We start from the raw sequence: 19,217 nt of genomic DNA, 5'->3' as shown, positions 1-19,217 counted from the left end.
CCCTTCTCCTTGCTTTGTGCCTATTTCCTTTCATGAAGCTGTGTATATTTTTGTCCTCTGCCAACCTCACCAAGGTATTTCCTGTAGAGCACCTGGGTCAAATTAAGTGGGAGGATGGGCAGAGAAATGTACATAATCGTTGTATAACTTCTGTCTCCTTAAAAAAGTAGGCTAAAAACAGAGTGAGGAAATATGTCATTAAAAATTGCCCCACATCATATAAACATCTGGAAGCTGAAAAAAGATTGCTCAGGAAGCTCCAGTTCTCAGACCTTCTCATCAGAATATGACAGTGTCTAAAAGATCTAATTTCAAAAGGTAGCTATATGTCATGCATGTAACAAAATATGAAAATAGAATAGAACATGTCCATATCCTGATTATTTAACAAACCTTAAAGACCTCAGTGAAGTGAAAAAATAAGAATTAAGGCATTAAAACATGTCTGGGATTAAGTATCAGAACTATAGACTAAATGTAGCATGTCTAGTACAAGTAGCTAACATGACATTGATATCCTCTGTCCAATGCATTAATTCAAGAAATCATCTTCATGTCCTAGGAAATGCTCTCTGAGTGAAAGTTTAGACAGACAAACCTCAAAAAAAAATTCAAGCGTGTAAGAAAATAAAAGCATGCACAAAAACGCTGCTAATTCCAAGATGTTCACAAACATTTCAAAAGAAATCAGAATATGATATTAAACAAACCCCAATACTTGAGTAATTAAAAAATAGTAATTTATATCTGGATCTTTCCTTACACAGCACTGGCCTGTGCAGCCAACAGTCACTACGAGCCCTGTGCTGCAGCCTGCCCTGCCACCTGTGTTGACCCAACAGCTCCCTACCACTGCAGCCTGCCGTGCGTGGAGGGCTGTGTGTGTGACAGTGGGTACCTGCTCTACAACGACCGCTGCGTGCCCAGCCAGCAGTGCGGGTGCTGGCACAACGGGCAGCACTACCCCGTGGGCTCTGAGTTCTGGACGGACAACACCTGCTCCTCCAAGTGCACCTGTCCCGCACGGGGAAGCAAAGTGCAGTGCTTCAATGCCTCCTGCCCTGCGGGCCAGTACTGCGGGGTGCAGAACGGGAAACCTGTGTGCCTTGAACACTCTTATGGCATCTGCCACGTCCACAGCGACCCCCACTACCAAACCTTTGACAAGGTGACGCACAGCTTCATGGGCAACTGCACCTACACCCTGGCCAAAGTGTGCTCCAACACCACCTCCCTGCCCTACTTCAACGTAGAGGCCAAGAACGAGCACCGTGGCAGCACCCGGGTGTCCTACGTGCGTGAAGTGGTGGTTGAGGTGTATGGACAGCGCATCGTCATCGTCAAGCAGCAGACGAGCCACGTGCTGGTAGGCAGTGGGGCTGCAATGAGCGTGGTGCAGCTGCAGGGCAGGGCTGGCTACTGCTGGCAGGGCCTGGCGAGTACCAAAAGTCCCAGGAATGGGTGGGTTTCCCTGAAGACACCAGGTCGCATTTTTTTCCCCTTTTGGGACAGGCTTGAAGAGGAGTCAAATGGGGAACCTGGGGCATGCTGAGCACAGTGCAGAGCCCAGCACACAGCTCTGTGAGCCCCAGGGCTGTTGGGGTGTGGGGACATCCCAGGCAGCTGTTTGCCATGCCTGGGCTGGCAGCTGCTTTGGCAGGGCAGGAGCAGCCAGGGAGGCCGGGAACAGGCCCAGGGCCCACTGTGGTGTGTGTGCTGTAGGTGAACAACGTGCGCCAGACGCTGCCGGTGAGCGCAGCAGGAGGGGCCATCACGGTGAGCAAGAGCGGTCGCTACATCGTCCTGGAGACAGACTTCAGCCTCAGAGTGTCCTACGACGCTGACCACTCGGTGGAGGTGAAGGTGCCCACCACCTACTTCAACCTGACCTGTGGCATGTGTGGCAACTTCAACAACCGCAGAGATGATGAGTACAGGATGCCCAACGGGCAGCAAGCCGCAGACTCCAATGCTCTGGGGGAGAGCTGGCAGGTGCCAGACAGTGACCCCTCCTGCGGTGTCCCCGTGCCCTCCCCACCCTGCAGTGCAGAAGAGGAGAAGCTCTACCGCTCCGAGCAGTTCTGTGGCCTCCTGACCACCAGGCCTAGCTCTTTTGAGAACTGCCATGGTGTCATCAACCCCCAGGACTACTTTGACACCTGCTTGTATGACCTGTGTGCCCTGAATGGTGGCCAGGAGTTCCTGTGTGCTGCTCTGGAGGCCTATGCTGACGCGTGCCAGGCAGCTGGTGTGACTCTTCTTCCCTGGAGGAATGCTACCTTCTGCCGTGAGTTGCCATAGAAAAATGAGCTTTTGAACAGCTCCATTTTGTCTTAAGAGACTTTTTTACTGGCTATGTACTTAGTCAGTAACTGTCATAGCTTAGATATCATGATTTCTTCACATAATTACAAAAAACACTGAGACATAAAATTCTTCAAACTTCCTGCCATTAATTTTTTCTGGTAGTGAACAATGGATAATTTTGTTGATTATTTCAAAATCTTTGGTAAACCACTAGCAATATGCCCCTTTTAATGTAGTCTCATCTCTGAGTTTTCAGTGTTTTTTTGCTTTTTATATTCTTGTTACATCTATTGATTTTAGCAATTCTTATACTTGTGGAAATTTATCATCTCTGTTTAAGATCTAGTGTAGAAAGGCTTAGTTTTCCTTGGATTTAGAGATACTTTATAGCCAGGATACAGAGTTAAACATACTTTTCTCATGCTGTCTATTTTCTTTTCTTTTTTCTGATAGCAAAATAAGAATGGAATTTCAGGATTCAAAAACCCCCCACAATTGCCACTAGCTCAAAACAATAATGTTATTGAATAGCGTTTTCATGTGGGTTCAGTGGTTTCATGCGGGTTGTGCTTGTTAATGCCTTGCTTTTTGTTGTTTCTCAGCTGTTGCATGCCCTCCCAATAGTCATTACAATCCATGCACCAGTGCTTGTCCAGCAACCTGCACTGACCCTCTTGCATCACAGAACTGCAGCAGACCTTGTGTAGAAGGATGTGAATGCAACAGTGGCTTTGTCCTCAGCGGAGGACAGTGTGTGTCCATGAGCAACTGTGGCTGCCTTCAGAATGGCAAATATTATGAGGTTTGTTCTGGAACATAATTCTTATGCGGGGCTTATTTCAAAACTCAACACTACCATTAATTATTTTTATTTATTTTTATTTTCTTGTCTCTAACAGAAAGGAGAATCTTTTTGGCAACCAGACTGTGTAGGCCAATGTGTATGTACTGGAAATGGAACTGTAGTTTGCAATTCAGACACGTGTGAAGTGAGCGAAGTCTGCAAGGTGCACAATGGACTCCTGGGATGTTATCCATTGAATCCCAGCACGTGCCACATTTTTGGGGATCCACATTATATAACCTTTGATGGGAGACTGTACCATTTCCAAGGAGACTGCAATTATACTGCTGTTGAGAGATGCACTAATTCTTCTGAAAAGTTCTCAGTGACAACCAAAAATGAACATAGAGGAAATCCGAATTGGACAGCCTTGAACTCGGTTGCTGTCACACTGAAAAATCTGCACATTGTTTTGAAGAAAAACAAAGAGACCTATGTAAGTGCTCTACTTTAAGCACAACAATCCATCACATCTATGCACTTTACATTTCTGCCCAAAAGAACTGAATCTCTGAATTCTTCACCTCCAAGACAGCACATGCAAGAAGTCACAGAAGTTATTTCTTTTTCTAAAAAAGGCAGAAATCAGCATAACTTTTTTGTCCAGTTGTATCTTTCCTCAATGCGGTTGTAGGATAAAACAGCTTCATCTCTGTCTTCATCTATAACAGAAAGGTTTTACTAACTTTAAACTAACTATTCCACAATTGCTCTGTGGGTAGTTGAGACAGCAGAAAGCTGAAATTGTGCCACAAAGCACTATTCAAGGTCTGAAATAAGTGTACACCTTTAGTCTCTGCTTTATCTCAGTCTTCTGTTATCTGTACTGTTCATTAGGGTAAAGCTGACTCTTGCTTCTATGGGGTTCGTTTTAGGTGAATGGAAATCGGGTTCATCTTCCTGTGGATTTCAACCATGAAGCCAGAATATCCATACAAAGACACTACATAGTCATTGATACCTCTCTAGGGATCCAGGTTAAGTTTGATGGTGACCAGGAGCTTTTCATTCTGGTTGATGAAAGTCTCAAAGGACAGCTGTGTGGTCTCTGTGGGACGTTCAATGACAACCAACAGGATGACTTTTTAAACCCAGATAAAGTCCTAGAACAGGATCCAAATAAATTTGGTGACAGCTGGATAGTGAAGGATGACAACAGGACGTAAGTATCAGATAATACTTTTAGAAACAGCAAAATGCCTGAAGCATAGATCATCTAGTTATAGGTCTAGCATGCGTTATTTACATTCCATAGTTGCCCTCTTTTGATACTACTTGTTCGCTAGTGTGTTCACCTTTGGGTAACTTCAGTTTCCAATAGAAAGCATTGAAATTTCAAAATTTCAGACAACCTTCAGAGCTTTTCCACAAGAGCTTTGTAGATTTTACTTGTGATTGGCATTCTTTTTATGGATATAACTTGAATTTTTCCTTACTTCCCTATTCTAAAATATTGCTAAAATATCACCCCAAAATATTCCTCCTTCCTGCTACTGAAAGGCTAAATCTATCTCTCAGATTCAGCTCCTAACTTCATGTAGATTAACATAAGTATGGGGTATTTATCTATCTATTAATGCTTTCACATACATATTACTCTCACATACATACTACTCTTACTATATGCAATAATGAATTGAAATTATCTTTCTTGTGCTGGATAACTGATTTTTTTGTTTCTTCTGGGCTTCATTCTGTGGATAGACAGTCACAATTTGCAGCTATATTCTTGATGGAGATTTATAAGTTAAATTGCAATATTTCTCACTTTTGAGTTTGACACGCTAACAATGCCTATACATAACAAATCTTCAAAATTTGGCATAACATTTCATTATAATTGGGGTATGCCTTGCGGGATAGAACAAAACAAAAAGGTTTGTTATATAACCACTCTGCTGGTTTTTTTCATGCAGGTGCAATCAAGTTTCAGTTGTACCACCTGCTTGTGACACAGAAAAGGAGAAAGAATATGAAGAACTCTGCAAAATTATTTTGAAAACTGGTGGACCTTTCCAGCTCTGCCATTCACACATTCCCCCACAACTGTACTTTGAGAGCTGTGTCTATGATCTGTGTGCCACGGAGGGGGCTTCTGATCAGTACTGCAAGATTTTAGAGGCATACGCTGCTGCCTGTGAAGCTGAAGGTGTAAATCTGGGTGAATGGAGGGAGGATACCATCTGTGGTAAGTCATTAGGACATTTAGCAAATCACCATCTAATTAAATCCTCATGCTACAAACGTAAGTTCAAGTAACTAAGGAATAGAGCAGAATTTCAAAGATGGGCATTCAACAAAATACAGGAAGCTTTCAAGTGCTTAGCATCTCTGTAAATTTGGCTTCTAATTAAGCTTTTAATGGGCTTCCAGTATTCACTTAAGAATGTGATATCTCAACACATTTGATCCAAGAGTATTGTTCAGAATGGGGTTGTAAGAGACAGCATGCACTGTCAGCTAAGGGCTCAGCAAGGGACAATTGAGCACTTGTCTACTAAATCATCATTTTGGCTTTAAGAAAATATTTTGTCTTTTTGAGAAGGGTTAACATATCACTTAACCAACCTGTCTACAGCTCCACATTTTCCCCAAACATGCAAAGTAAATTCTTAAGTATATAAACCAGAACTTGAAAATCAGTAAAGAAGAATCCTGCAGCTTGAGGTCCATTCAGCCTTGGGCCGTTTTTACCTAGGTAGACTTGTTAACACAGGGGTAAGGTGGGTGGCATGACATTCATAGAATCATAGAATAGTTTGGATTAGAAGGGACTTTCAAAGGTCATCTAGTCCAATTCCCCTGCAGCAAGCAGAGACATCAATCACTAGATCAGGTTATTCACCATCTAAGCTCACCCCAAATGTTTCCCGGATTTCACCATGCTCATGGTAAAAAAATTCTTCCTTCTATCCCTAAATTGCTTTTTCTGGAGCTACCAGAGGTAATAAGCAAAGCCAGCAAAAAACAGCAGCCTAAAAATGAGGCTATTACATGAAAAGCCATTCTCTAATGCTTTCCAATTCCAAGACAATACTTCTCATTCCAGTTTATAAGCAGTAAAAAGCAATGTCAGACCATTCTTATTATGAAGTTTACAATTCCACTTAAAAAGCACTTTGAGAGCCAGCGGAGTACTACTTTGTCAAATAGCACAGCTTTGAGCAATTTGCAATGGCAAAGGATTATGACTGTCGCATAGTGTAAAATTACAGGATCTTAGTGCATTATGATGACACATGAGAAAGGGAATTGTAAATTAACATGCATTCTCAGACACTTACAATTTCATATTTTATAGTCAATTTTTCAGTACCGGTCAATTCTACCCATTCCATTGTAGCATCTTCAAATTTTTCATGAACGTGGGTTTGTTAGACTTAGAAGGGCACTTCCAAACAGAGACAAGATTCCAAACCTTATTGTGGAAATTCTGATTTTCTTTCTTCACCATATACAGCTGCACCACCAGCCTGCAATATGTCATGTACATTTGAGGCTGACTTCTGTGAGTGGAAACAAGAAACTAATGATGACTTTGACTGGATAAGGCACAAGGGACCCACACCCACACCCAATACTGGCCCTTCCCATGACCACACAACTGGAGGTGAGAACAGCGAAGAGCACTGGGCTGTGCTTCTCTTGGAAGAATGCAAGGAGCCTCTTATAACAGCAAATCCAGGCCATGTGTTTCTAGGCTTAATCCAGGGTCTTCTGCATTAGTCAAGAATCTGGTATGGGTGGATGAGCAACACAGAACATTGATGAGCATGTGACCTCTTAGCATAAGTTCCTGTGAGGAGGCTTCTGCAAAGGCATATTCATGCTGACACTGGATCACTGTGGCAGCTGACCTTTCCTTTAGAAGGTGCTCCTTTTCTTAAGTACAAGACAGGTGTAATCTCCTGGTAGTCCAATTGGGAATTGAATATTGGGAAGAGTAATGCAGGTGCTGGGTAAAGTAATGCTCTACTGTACACACTCTGTAAATGAGCTGACTTTGTCTTATCCTGGCCCATTAATGTGAAAACCTGACATTCTGCTGTTTCCAGAGGGCTATTATATCTACCTACAAGGAAGTATGCAAAAGCCAGCTGATGTAGCCCGCTTGGTCAGTCCTGTGTGCAGTTCAGAAGGACTTCACTGCTTCCGCTTCTGGTATCACATGTATGGAGCAGCTGAATCTATGGCTCTGCGTGTGTATGTAGTTCACAATGAGACATCAACACTGGAATGGAAAGATGCTGGAAACAAAGGGAACAGATGGAACCTGGGAGAAGTCACGGTACATAGCAGAGGCAATATGCAGGTAAGGACACAGACTCTCACTGACATAAACCATACATTTGAATGGCAATTCATTAATGTGGCTGGAGCTAATGACAGGATCTATCCCTTCCCTTAGATTGTCCTGGAGGGCATGATCGGTGAAGATCTCCGGAGTGATGTAGCTTTGGATGATCTGTCCATTGTAAAGGGACAATGCACAGGTACAAACTATGGCTGGGGAGAGGACACCTTGAAAAAGGTTATGCTTCTTCTAGCACTAAGTTCAAGTGCTGTCCTCAACCATAGTTGCTGTCTTCAACCAGAGTTAATCAAGGAGAATTCATCTAATTTGTATTGTTGTTTCTTTCATAGATGTTACTCCAACAACACCAGGACCCACAATCACAACACCATCAGAAGAGACACCCACATCAACGCCCATGCCAGATTCAGGTAACTTGAATAGACCTGCCATGGGACTACAGGCCTCTGTGAAGGGCAGGCTAGGGAGAAGAGTCAGTAGGAGGTGCTCAACTGAAAGTTTCCTCTGGTCTTTCCACTGTCAGGCACCTGTGTGGTGGAAGGAGACCCTCACTACCACACATTTGACAAGCAGTTACACAATTTCATGGGCACCTGCACCTACACCCTCTCCAAGCTGTGTGACAGCAACAGCTCCCTGCCCTACTTCAACGTGGAAGCGGCCAACGAGCACAGGGGAGGCAACACCCGTGTGTCCTATGTGCGATACGTGGACGTTGATGTGGCTGACCAGCGGATAAGGCTGGGACAGGGCGGAGTGGTGACGGTGAGCCCGAGGGGGAGATGCTGTGGGGTTGTGTGAGCAGAGAGAACTGTGCCAAATGGGCTGCTCCAATCTGGTCGGGGTTCCTGTCCTTCCAGGTCAATGGAGTGGAAGAGATCCTGCCTTGCAGCCCATCCGAGGGCGTGGAGGTCTTGTCCAGCGGGTTCTACACCATGGTCATGACAGACTTTGGCTTGAGAGTCAAGTTTGATGGGAAGCATCGGGTGGAGGTGACGCTTCCAAGCGCCTTTGGGCAGAAGGTTTGTGGCATGTGTGGCAACTACAACGGGATAGCAGCAGATGACTTCCAGAACCCAGAAGGGACAATGGAGCCAGACTCCACCAGCCTGGGCAACAGCTGGGAAGTGTCCAACAACAGCAGGTGAGTATGGCCCCCAGTAGGCCTGGGGACACACTGGGCAAGGGCAGGAGGAGGAGGCACCAAGAGAAGTCCACAAATGACCCAGGGGCCCTTCTGCCTGTCTGTCCACAGCTGCTCAGCCGGACCTCTGCCCACCCCAGCCTGCAATGAGACCGACAAGCAACTCATCGGCAGCAGCCACTTCTGTGGGCTCCTCAATGACACCAGTGGCCCATTTCATGTGTGCCATGCAGTGCTGAGCCCCAGCAGCTACTTTGACACCTGCAGCTATGACCTGTGTGAGCTGGGGCTGGACCACGAAACCCTGTGCAAGAGCCTGCAGTCCTATGCAGATGCCTGCCAGTCATTCGGTGTCCAGATACCTGCGTGGAGGAATGCAACCTTCTGCCGTAAGTCCAGACATGGGACCTGGGGCTGGTACTCTCAGGAAAACACAGGACTGGATTGGAAGAGTGAGCTGGGGAATAAGAACTATTCTCCCTATGAGCTGTGGGCATGTAAAGGTAGATATCAGTATTAGAGGCGCCATTTTCTGTTTCATTTTGATTGGGTAGGGCTGAGAACACATGTAGAGCCAAAGACACCAAGGAGAAAATAGAGATCGAGCAACTTTTTCAAAGGGGGATATTCAGTAGAAAGAGGTGTTCTGTTCCCCAAGTAATTTGTTGGGTCATCTGTCTCTGCAGCGATCGCTTGTCCGGCCAACAGTCACTACGAGCCCTGTGCTGCAGCCTGCCCTGCCACCTGTGTTGACCCGATGGCGCCTGTTACCTGCAGCCTGCCGTGCGTGGAGGGCTGTGTGTGTGACAGCGGGTACCTGCTCTACAACGACCGCTGTGTGCCCAGCCAGCAGTGCGGGTGCTGGCACAACGGGCAGCACTACCCCGTGGGCTCTGAGTTCTGGACGGACAACACCTGCTCCTCCAAGTGCACCTGTCCCGCACGGGGAAGCAAAGTGCAGTGCTTCAATGCCTCCTGCCCTGCGGGCCAGTACTGCGGGGTGCAGAACGGGAAACCTGCATGCCTTGAACACTCCTATGGCATCTGCCATGTCCACGGGGACCCCCACTACCAAACCTTTGACAAGGTGACGCACAACTTCATGGGCAACTGCACCTACACCCTGGCCAAAGTGTGCTCCAACACCACCTCCCTGCCCTACTTCAACGTGGAGGCCAAGAACGAGCACCGTGGCAGCACCCGGGTGTCCTACGTGCGTGAAGTGGTGGTTGAGGTGTATGGACAGCGCATCGTCATCGTCAAGCAGCAGACGAGCCACGTGCTGGTAGGCAGTGAGGCTGCAATGAGCGTGGTGCAGCTGCAGGGCAGGGCTGGCTGCTGCTGGCAGGGCCTGGCGAGTACCAAAAGTCCCAGGAATGGGTGGGTTTCCCTGAAGACACCGGGTCACGTTTTTTTCCCCTTTTGGGATGGGCTTGATGAGGGAGAGTCAAATGGGGAACCTGGGGCATGCTGAGCACAGTGCAGAGCCCAGCACACAGCTCTGTGAGCCGCAGAGCTGTTGGGGTGTGGGGACATCCCAGGCAGCTGTTTGCCGTGCCTGGGCTGGCAGCTGCTTTGGCAGGGCAGGAGCAGCCAGGGAGGCCGGGAACAGGCCCAGGGCCCACTGTGGTGTGTGTGCTGTAGGTGAACAACGTGCGCCAGACGCTGCCGGTGAGCGCAGCAGGAGGGGCCATCACGGTGAGCAAGAGCGGTCGCTACATCGTCCTGGAGACAGACTTCAGCCTCAGAGTGTCCTACGACGCTGACCACTCGGTGGAGGTGAAGGTGCCCACCACCTACTTCAACCTGACCTGTGGCATGTGTGGCAACTTCAACAACCGCAGAGATGATGAGTACATGATGCCCAACGGGCAGCAAGCCGCAGACTCCAATGCTCTGGGGGAGAGCTGGCAGGTGCCAGACAGTGACCCCTCCTGCGGGGTCCCCGTGCCCTCCCCACCCTGCAGTGCAGAAGAGGAGAAGCTCTACCGCTCCGAGCAGTTCTGTGGCCTCCTGACCACCAGGCCTAGCTCTTTTGAGAACTGCCATGGTGTCATCAACCCCCAGGACTACTTTGACACCTGCTTGTATGACCTGTGTGCCCTGAATGGTGGCCAGGAGTTCCTGTGTGCTGCTCTGGAGGCCTATGCCGATGCGTGCCAGGCAGCTGGTGTGACTCTTCTTCCCTGGAGGAATGCTACCTTCTGCCGTGAGTACCTGCCATTGCCAGAAAGGAAAAGGGGCCACACCCTCTGCTCTGGACCTGTGGCCAATGTGTCTCTTAGATCTTTCCCTTCCCTCAAGGCTCTCCATGGTTGAAGTCTTGTTGGTCCTAATTTTCCCCTTCCCTTTGCAGCCCTGCAGTGTCCTCCTAACAGCTACTATGACCCCTGCATGACTGGCTGTCCTGCCACCTGTGTTGACCAACAAGCCCCAGAGAACTGCTCCAAGCCTTGTGTGGAGGGCTGTGCGTGTAGCTCTGGCTTCCTCCTGAGCGGAGACACCTGTGTGCCCGAGGCCAACTGCGGCTGCCACTTTGAGGGCAACTACTATACTGTGAGTGAAAACCCTGCCCTGCTTTGCAGACCCCTGCCAGGCCAACGCCTCTGCCTGCACTTTCCTGCCTCACACACTGAGGTTTGGTGTTTCTCTGCCCGCAGCAAGGGGAATCCTTCGTGAATGAGAACTGCACTCGCCGGTGCCGGTGTGAAGGCAAAGGCCAGATGGTTTGCTCTGCCCTGTCCTGTGGCGAGGACGAGGTCTGCAAGATCCAGGATGGCCAGAGGGGCTGTTACCCAGCCAGCACTGCCGTCTGCCACATCTACGGTGACCCACATTACAGCACCTTTGATGGGAAGCTCCACCACTTCCAGGGCTCCTGCAACTACACAGTGGTGACGGGCTGTGACAACTCCTCTGTTGGCTTCACCGTCACCACCCGCAACAAACACCGTGGCAGCCAGAGCTGGACAGCTCTGAACTCTGTGGCACTGTCCCTCAAAGGCCTCCACATTGCACTGCGCGAGCACAAGGCAGTCTACGTAAGCCTCTCACTTTGGTACCTGGGAACAACAGACACACTGGACACTCTTAAAATATCCCACTGTCCCCAGGGAGAGCTTGCTGTTCCCTGAGCCTGCAGCGTGCTCACAGAACATCAGGGGAGAGCTCTGAGTGGGGCCACATATGGCGGCTCATGCAGACACAGATTCTTGCTTGCTCTCCTGAGCTTTCAGTGTGCCATTGGTCCTGTTGCTGCTGCCCTCGTAGGCCTGGGCAGGGTTTCTCATGCCAGCAGTGCTTCTGGCTCACTGGCACTGCCCCGGTGAGGAACAGTGACCTCTCAGTGGAGGGCACCTCTTAATGCTTCTGTCTCCCTGTGTTCCCCTTCTCCAGATCAACGGTGCCCTGGTCTCCCTGCCTGCTTCTCCTGCCCCCGGCGTCACCATTTCCCTGAGCGGCTCCTACGTGCGGGTTTCTACCAAGCTGGGCCTGCAGCTGCAGTTCAATGGGGACCACGAGCTCCTAGTGAAGGTGTCTGAGAAGTACAAGGGCAAACTCTGTGGGCTGTGCGGGACGTACACTGGCAGCCAGCAGGATGACTTCATGCGACCCGATGGGGTGGTTGTACCGGACTTCAACGACTTTGGAACCAGCTGGATGGTGCCGGACGATGAGTGGCCGTGAGTCCTTGTTCCACCATGCACATGAACCACAGAAGGGAGTGTGGGAGAGGGGAGCTCTGAGGGACATCAGGAGGGAGGGCTGGTGATGGCAAGTGTGGGGCAAGGGAGAAGAGGCAGCTTCCTGACCCTTTGGAGAGTGGGCTGAGCCTTGTCAGAATTGTTTTCCTAAGCTGCTTGGATGGCAACTGCCTCAGTGGGCTGTTTCTGTCCACCATTGCCCTCCCTGAAAGCAGGAAGGGCAATGGTGCCTGTGGGCCATGTGTTCCACCCTTTCCAGTGACGGCCATGGGTGCCACTCTTAGTGAGGGATCTGGACTGCAGAAGCTGAGGTTCTGGCTGAGGAGGAGGTCAGGAAATGCAGTGGCTGCTGTCAGCAAGCTGCAGGGAACTCAGGGCTGTTTGTCTGCTTTGTAGGTGTGACCCAGCCATCAGCCCACCCGCATCCTGCTCGCCTGCTGAAGAGGAGGCAGCTAAGCAGCAGTGTTCAATCCTCACACACCTCGGTGGCCCATTCCAGCCATGCCATGCAGTTCTGCCACCCAAGACATACTTGGAGAGCTGTGTCTATGACCAGTGTGCCACGGGTGGCAGCACGGAGCAGCTCTGCAATGACCTGGGGGCCTATGCTGCAGCCTGTGCTGAGGCGGGCGTTGCTCTGGGAGACTGGAGTGCTGGCACTGTCTGTGGTAAGCCTTCTGTTGACCAAACTCTGATTTCCTTGAATCTCAGGGACAAGGAGTGGGGCAGTTCTGGGGGCAGGTCTTGGGGCGGAGATTTCCCCATATATCACATAACTAGCCACTCTGGTGGGCCAGCCCTTGCGTGAGGAGACTCTTCTGGACAGGTGGAAACCCTGCCCTGCACTTTGTTTGCACTGGTGTGGGGGGTGTTATGGGAAGTGTGCAGCATCCCCATTTGGGAGCAAATCTCCGTTATCAAACATAGCTCTTCCACTTGTGTTTCACTCTCTTTCATTCACCTGCTCCTACAACCTTGCCTCCCTTTCCAGGCACTACAACGCCACCTCCACATACAACAACATCACCGTCACCTGGAACGAGCACAGGTACTGCTGTCTCACACCTGAGGTTTTTAGGGGCTGTGCTAACCTCTTCCCCCTTGGCTGGCCACCCTTGCCTGTCCACAGGCATGCCCTGGATGTGCACGGATGTACCTGATTACTGGTGCTGATGGGGAAAAGGTGGCCCCACCCTCACTCTAAAACCTCTGCTTCTCTTTCTGCCCCATGTTCAGCTCCACCAACAGACTGCAATTTTGCCTGCACATTTGAAGAGGACTTCTGTGGGTGGGTCCAGGCAGATTACAGCAGCATTGACTGGATAAGGAACAAAGGCCCTACGCCCACGCCAAATACTGGCCCATCCTCTGACCACACAACAGGAGGTAGGAACAGCAACCAGGACACGGGCTGAGGGGCGTCCCCACAAAGATGGCAACAAACTTCTGACACCAAACACGGATCATGTCTTTGCTGGCCTTCCTCCAGAGCACTTTGTCCAGAGTCCCCGAGGGTCAGTGGATTCCTCTGGGAGGATTTCCAGCCCTGGCAATCAGCTTGTGCTGCCCCCAGAGCAAGCAAGGACCTGCCATGCAGGGGAGAATGCAAAGCACAGCTTGATGACCTGTTGGTCTCTTGGGAAGACAAATGAGTCTGTGACTCTGTTACAAGATCCTGGCTTTTCCAGAAGGCAAAGATGAGGGTTCTCCAAGTCTGCAGAGCCATGTGAGGACTGTGACAATACTGTGGACGTGTTGCCATGTCCCAGTCCAAAGCATTCATCTGCCGTGGCCCTGAGAGCACATTCATATCGTTCTGGGGAGGGTTGTAGAAGGAACTGTGTTTGCTCTCCCCTCCTTCTGCCTGCCTGAAACTGCAGTTGGGGTGCTCCCAGGGCTGTGCTTGGGCTGTCCCAGGCTGCTTTGGGTAGCTCAGATGCATCTGTGACAGCGTGGCTCGTGCTTTGTTTCAGATGGCTACTACATCTTCCTGCAAGGGAGGGCTGATACTCTCGCCGGTTTTGTGGCTCACCTGCTCAGTCCGGTGTGCAGCTGGGAAGGAACCCTCTGCTTCCGCTTCTGGTACCACATGTACGGAACTGCTCAAACCATGGCCCTGCGGGTGTACGTGCAGAACGGTGAGGAGCAAGTGATGGTCTGGGAAGAAGTTGGGAACCATGGAGACAAGTGGCACTTGGGAGAAGTCACAGTGCACACCACAGGAAACATGCTGGTAAGGCCACAGGCTCTCAGTGTCACCTCAGCGGAACCATGCTTTCGAATGGCTCTTCACACAAGCAGCTGGAGCTAATGCTGGGAACCATTCCTTCCCTTAGATCCTGCTGGAGGGAGAATGGGGTGAAGATGTGCGGAGCAACGTAGCATTGGATGATCTCTCTGTTGTACAGGGAGCCTGTCCAGGTACAAGGCTTGGCTTTGGGAACAGCAGCTTGAGACATGTCACTGACCAAGGTGGCAGGCTGTGCTAGAGGCACAGCTGTGCTAGAGGCAGGAGCACAGGTTGTCTTTGGGCACTGATGCACCTTGTGCCCAAGTCTACTCTCCTCTGGGAGGTGGGGGCACTGGCAATGCCTGCAGTCACTCTTTTAGTTCACATGTTACAAGGCGCACGGACAAGACTCTGGCCACAGGTACAGAAATGCCTTAACTGCTGGTGTGACCCAGCTAAACTGGTGGCAGAGCCATGGAGTGGGACAGCTCTGCCTGAGATGACACTCTTCAATCCCTGTCCTGGCTATGCCTGGTCATGGTGTTGGGTACTTCAGAAGGGTGAGGGAACCAGCTGTCTGCAACAAAACTCCCTTGTTGGTGCACATCTCTCTAACTCTCTCTTGTGCTAGGTCCATCGACACCAACACCCACGGTCCCCTTGCCAGGTACCACAACACAGCCTGTACTCACCAGCTCACCAACCACACCCACTCCAAGCTCAGGTACTGCCATGTTTCATCCCTGTCTCCTACTGCTCCTTAAAAGTGTTCATTTTGTTTCCTCCATGTCCATCACCATGGGGCATGTTTGTCTCTTCCTTCATTCTATCTCTGCTGGTGGAAGAGTTTTTGATGTGGAGTCACTATTCTGTCTCTGTCCTGGGCATCCGGAGCCTTTCTGGTCAAGCTTTTTGGCTGTTTATGATGAGTGGACGAGGTGCCTGCAACCAAACTCCCCTGTTGGTGCACATCTCTTCTAACTCTCCCTCGTGCTAGGTCCTTTGACACCAACACCCATGACAGCTGTGCCAGGCACCGCAACGCAGCCTGTACTCACCACCTCACCAACCAGACCCACACCCACCTTGAGTACTGCCACCTCCCATCCCCTTCTGATTCTGCTTGTTGAAACTTTGCATTTTGCTTCCTCCAAGGCCCATGACATGGGATGGAGGGTCTGTACCAAAGGAGGGCGTGCCTCCTCCTATCTCCCAGCTTTGCTGCTGGTGGTAGCATTTTTGCCGAGATACAACAGGGCCATCCCTGCCCTGGGTCTCTCGGGTCCGTGTGTCTGCTTTTAGAGGAAGGCTGGATTAGCTGCTTACAACAGAGGCCCCTGTTGACACTTGCCACTTCTTCCTGTGTCTCTCCATAGGCCCACTTCCTACTACACCCCCTACTCTGCTGCCTAACGTTACAACACCGTCAACACCAAGACCAACAACAACACCTGGAACGACCTCAGGTACTGCTATTATTCCTAGACTTCTGAGTCCTCTCCAAAACCCAGACTGGGAACATGGTGCATTTGCATTTAAGGGCTCTTATTTGATGTATTTCAGTCTCCCTCAATAATTAGACATGCACTGAATCCTCTTCCCCTTCTACGGGTATGTGTGGGACAGCTGTGCTTCCAGCAATAGGATGTTTCAGTAGCTTTGAACAGTATGTCTGGAAAATTAATACTATCCTGATACAGATCTAGAATACCTCTGCTTGTCCAGAAAGGCAATAGACCAGTCATGCACTAGATACAGTTGGAGCAAAGTGAACTGGGGCGAAGAGGCAGTAGGAGGTGCTCAACTGAAAGTTTCCTCTGGTCTTTCCACTGTCAGGCACCTGTGTGGTGGAAGGAGACCCTCACTACCACACATTTGACAAGCAGTTACACAATTTCATGGGCACCTGCACCTACACCCTCTCCAAGCTGTGTGACAGCAACAGCTCCCTGCCCTACTTCAACGTGGAAGCGGCCAACGAGCACAGGGGAGGCAACACCCGTGTGTCCTATGTGCGATACGTGGATGTTGATGTGGCTGACCAGCGGATAAGGCTGGGACAGGGCGGAGTGGTGACGGTGAGCCCGAGGGGGAGATGCTGTGGGGTTGTGTGAGCAGAGAGAACTGTGCCAAATGGGCTGCTCCAATCTGGTCGGGGTTCCTGTCCTTCCAGGTCAATGGAGTGGAAGAGATCCTGCCTTGCAGCCCATCCGAGGGCGTGGAGGTCTTGTCCAGCGGGTTCTACACCATGGTCATGACAGACTTTGGCTTGAGAGTCAAGTTTGATGGGAAGCATCGGGTGGAGGTGACGCTTCCAAGCGCCTTTGGGCAGAAGGTTTGTGGCATGTGTGGCAACTACAACGGGATAGCAGCAGATGACTTCCAGAACCCAGAAGGGACAATGGAGCCAGACTCCACCAGCCTGGGCAACAGCTGGGAAGTGTCCAACAACAGCAGGTGAGTATGGCCCCCAGTAGGCCTGGGGACACACTGGGCAAGGGCAGGAGGAGGAGGCACCAGGAGAAGTCCACAAATGACCCAGGGGCCCTTCTGCCTGTCTGTCCACAGCTGCTCAGCCGGACCTCTGCCCACCCCAGCCTGCAATGAGACCGACAAGCAACTCATCGGCAGCAGCCACTTCTGTGGGCTCCTCAATGACACCAGTGGCCCATTTCATGTGTGCCATGCAGTGCTGAGCCCCAGCAGCTACTTTGACACCTGCAGCTATGACCTGTGTGAGCTGGGGCTGGACCACGAAACCCTGTGCAAGAGCCTGCAGTCCTATGCAGATGCCTGCCAGTCACTCGGTGTCCAGATACCTGCGTGGAGGAATGCAACCTTCTGCTGTAAGTCCAGACATGGGACCTGGGGCTGGTACTCTCAGGAAAACACAGGACTGGATTGGAAGAGTGAGCTGGGGAATAAGAACTATTCTCCCGATGAGCTGTGGGCATGTAAAGGTAGATATCAGTATTAGAGGCGCCATTTTCTGTTTCATTTTGATTGGGTACGGCAGAAAACACATGTAGAGCCAAAGACACCAAGGAGAAAATAGAGATAGAGCTACCTTTTCAAAGGGGGATATTCAGTAGAAAGAGGTGTTCTGTTCCCCAAGTAATTTGTTGGGTCATCTGTCTCTGCAGCGATCGCTTGTCCGGCCAACAGTCACTACGAGACCTGTGCTGCAGCCTGCCCTGCCACCTGTGTTGACCCAACAGCTCCCTACAACTGCAGCCTGCCGTGCGTGGAGGGCTGTGTGTGTGACAGCGGGTACCTGCTCTACAACGACCGCTGTGTGCCCAGCCAGCAGTGCGGGTGCTGGCACAACGGGCAGCACTACCCCGTGGGCTCTGAGTTCTGGACGGACAACACCTGCTCCTCCAAGTGCACCTGTCCCGCACGGGGAAGCAAAGTGCAGTGCTTCAATGCCTCCTGCCCTGCGGGCCAGTACTGCGGGGTGCAGAACGGGAAACCTGCATGCCTTGAACACTCCTATGGCATCTGCCATGTCCACGGGGACCCCCACTACCAAACCTTTGACAAGGTGACGCACAACTTCATGGGCAACTGCACCTACACCCTGGCCAAAGTGTGCTCCAACACCACCTCCCTGCCCTACTTCAACGTGGAGGCCAAGAACGAGCACCGTGGCAACACCCGGGTGTCCTACGTGCGTGAAGTGGTGGTTGAGGTGTATGGACAGCGCATCGTCATTGTCAAGCAGCAGACGAGCCACGTGCTGGTAGGCAGTGGGGCTGCAATGAGCGTGGTGCAGCTGCAGGGCAGGGCTGGCTACTGCTGGCAGGGCCTGGCGAGTACCAAAAGTCCCAGGAATGGGTGGGTTTCCCTGAAGACACCAGGTCGCATTTTTTTCCCCTTTTGGGATGGGCTTGATGAGGGAGAGTCAAATGGGGAACCTGGGGCAAGCTGAGCACAGTGCAGAGCCCAGCACACAGCTCTGTGAGCCCCAGGGCTGTTGGGGTGTGGGGACATCCCAGGCAGCTGTTTGATGTGCCTGGGCTGGCAGCTGCTTTGGCAGGGCAGGAGCAGCCAGGGAGGCCGGGAACAGGCCCAGGGCCCACTGTGGTGTGTGTGCTGTAGGTGAACAACGTGCGCCAGACGCTGCCGGTGAGCGCAGCAGGAGGGGCCATCACGGTGAGCAAGAGCGGTCGCTACATCGTCCTGGAGACAGACTTCAGCCTCAGAGTGTCCTACGACGCTGACCACTCGGTGGAGGTGAAGGTGCCCACCACCTACTTCAACCTGACCTGTGGCATGTGTGGCAACTTCAACAACCGCAGAGATGATGAGTACAGGATGCCCAACGGGCAGCAAGCCGCAGACTCCAATGCTCTGGGGGAGAGCTGGCAGGTGCCAGACAGTGACCCCTCCTGCGGTGTCCCCGTGCCCTCCCCACCCTGCAGTGCAGAAGAGGAGAAGCTCTACCGCTCCGAGCAGTTCTGTGGCCTCCTGACCACCAGGCCTAGCTCTTTTGAGAACTGCCATGGTGTCATCAACCCCCAGGACTACTTTGACACCTGCTTGTATGACCTGTGTGCCCTGAATGGTGGCCAGGAGTTCCTGTGTGCTGCTCTGGAGGCCTATGCTGACGCGTGCCAGGCAGCTGGTGTGACTCTTCTTCCCTGGAGGAATGCTACCTTCTGCCGTGAGTA

At 51.0% G+C, this 19,217-nt stretch overlaps 1 protein-coding gene across 1 annotated transcript in view; it reads left to right on the top strand.

The window, feature by feature from the left end:
* LOC143694864 (IgGFc-binding protein-like) overlaps positions 1–19,217 on the top strand; it is a 51,241-nt gene that overhangs the window by 5,588 nt on the left and 26,436 nt on the right. Inside the window, exons 6-30 of the mRNA XM_077183672.1 lie at positions 768–1,366; positions 1,723–2,287; positions 2,910–3,109; positions 4,027–4,313; positions 5,068–5,339; positions 7,207–7,463; positions 7,560–7,644; positions 7,796–7,876; positions 7,990–8,231; positions 8,327–8,610; positions 8,722–8,999; positions 9,297–9,895; positions 10,255–10,819; positions 10,967–11,166; positions 11,271–11,651; positions 12,007–12,293; positions 13,306–13,362; positions 15,176–15,268; positions 15,542–15,594; positions 15,921–16,010; positions 16,381–16,622; positions 16,718–17,001; positions 17,113–17,390; positions 17,688–18,286; positions 18,646–19,210. Coding sequence (XP_077039787.1) covers positions 768–1,366; positions 1,723–2,287; positions 2,910–3,109; positions 4,027–4,313; positions 5,068–5,339; positions 7,207–7,463; positions 7,560–7,644; positions 7,796–7,876; positions 7,990–8,231; positions 8,327–8,610; positions 8,722–8,999; positions 9,297–9,895; positions 10,255–10,819; positions 10,967–11,166; positions 11,271–11,651; positions 12,007–12,293; positions 13,306–13,362; positions 15,176–15,268; positions 15,542–15,594; positions 15,921–16,010; positions 16,381–16,622; positions 16,718–17,001; positions 17,113–17,390; positions 17,688–18,286; positions 18,646–19,210 — 7,443 coding nt within the window. The remainder of the gene's footprint in view (positions 1–767; positions 1,367–1,722; positions 2,288–2,909; positions 3,110–4,026; positions 4,314–5,067; positions 5,340–7,206; positions 7,464–7,559; positions 7,645–7,795; positions 7,877–7,989; positions 8,232–8,326; positions 8,611–8,721; positions 9,000–9,296; positions 9,896–10,254; positions 10,820–10,966; positions 11,167–11,270; positions 11,652–12,006; positions 12,294–13,305; positions 13,363–15,175; positions 15,269–15,541; positions 15,595–15,920; positions 16,011–16,380; positions 16,623–16,717; positions 17,002–17,112; positions 17,391–17,687; positions 18,287–18,645; positions 19,211–19,217) is intronic.

The sequence above is a fragment of the Agelaius phoeniceus genome, chromosome 10 (assembly GCF_051311805.1).
Source record: "Agelaius phoeniceus isolate bAgePho1 chromosome 10, bAgePho1.hap1, whole genome shotgun sequence".
Lineage (NCBI taxonomy): Eukaryota > Metazoa > Chordata > Aves > Passeriformes > Icteridae > Agelaius > Agelaius phoeniceus.
Note: the sequence above shows the minus strand (reverse complement) of the source record. Positions and strands in the feature narration are given on the sequence as shown.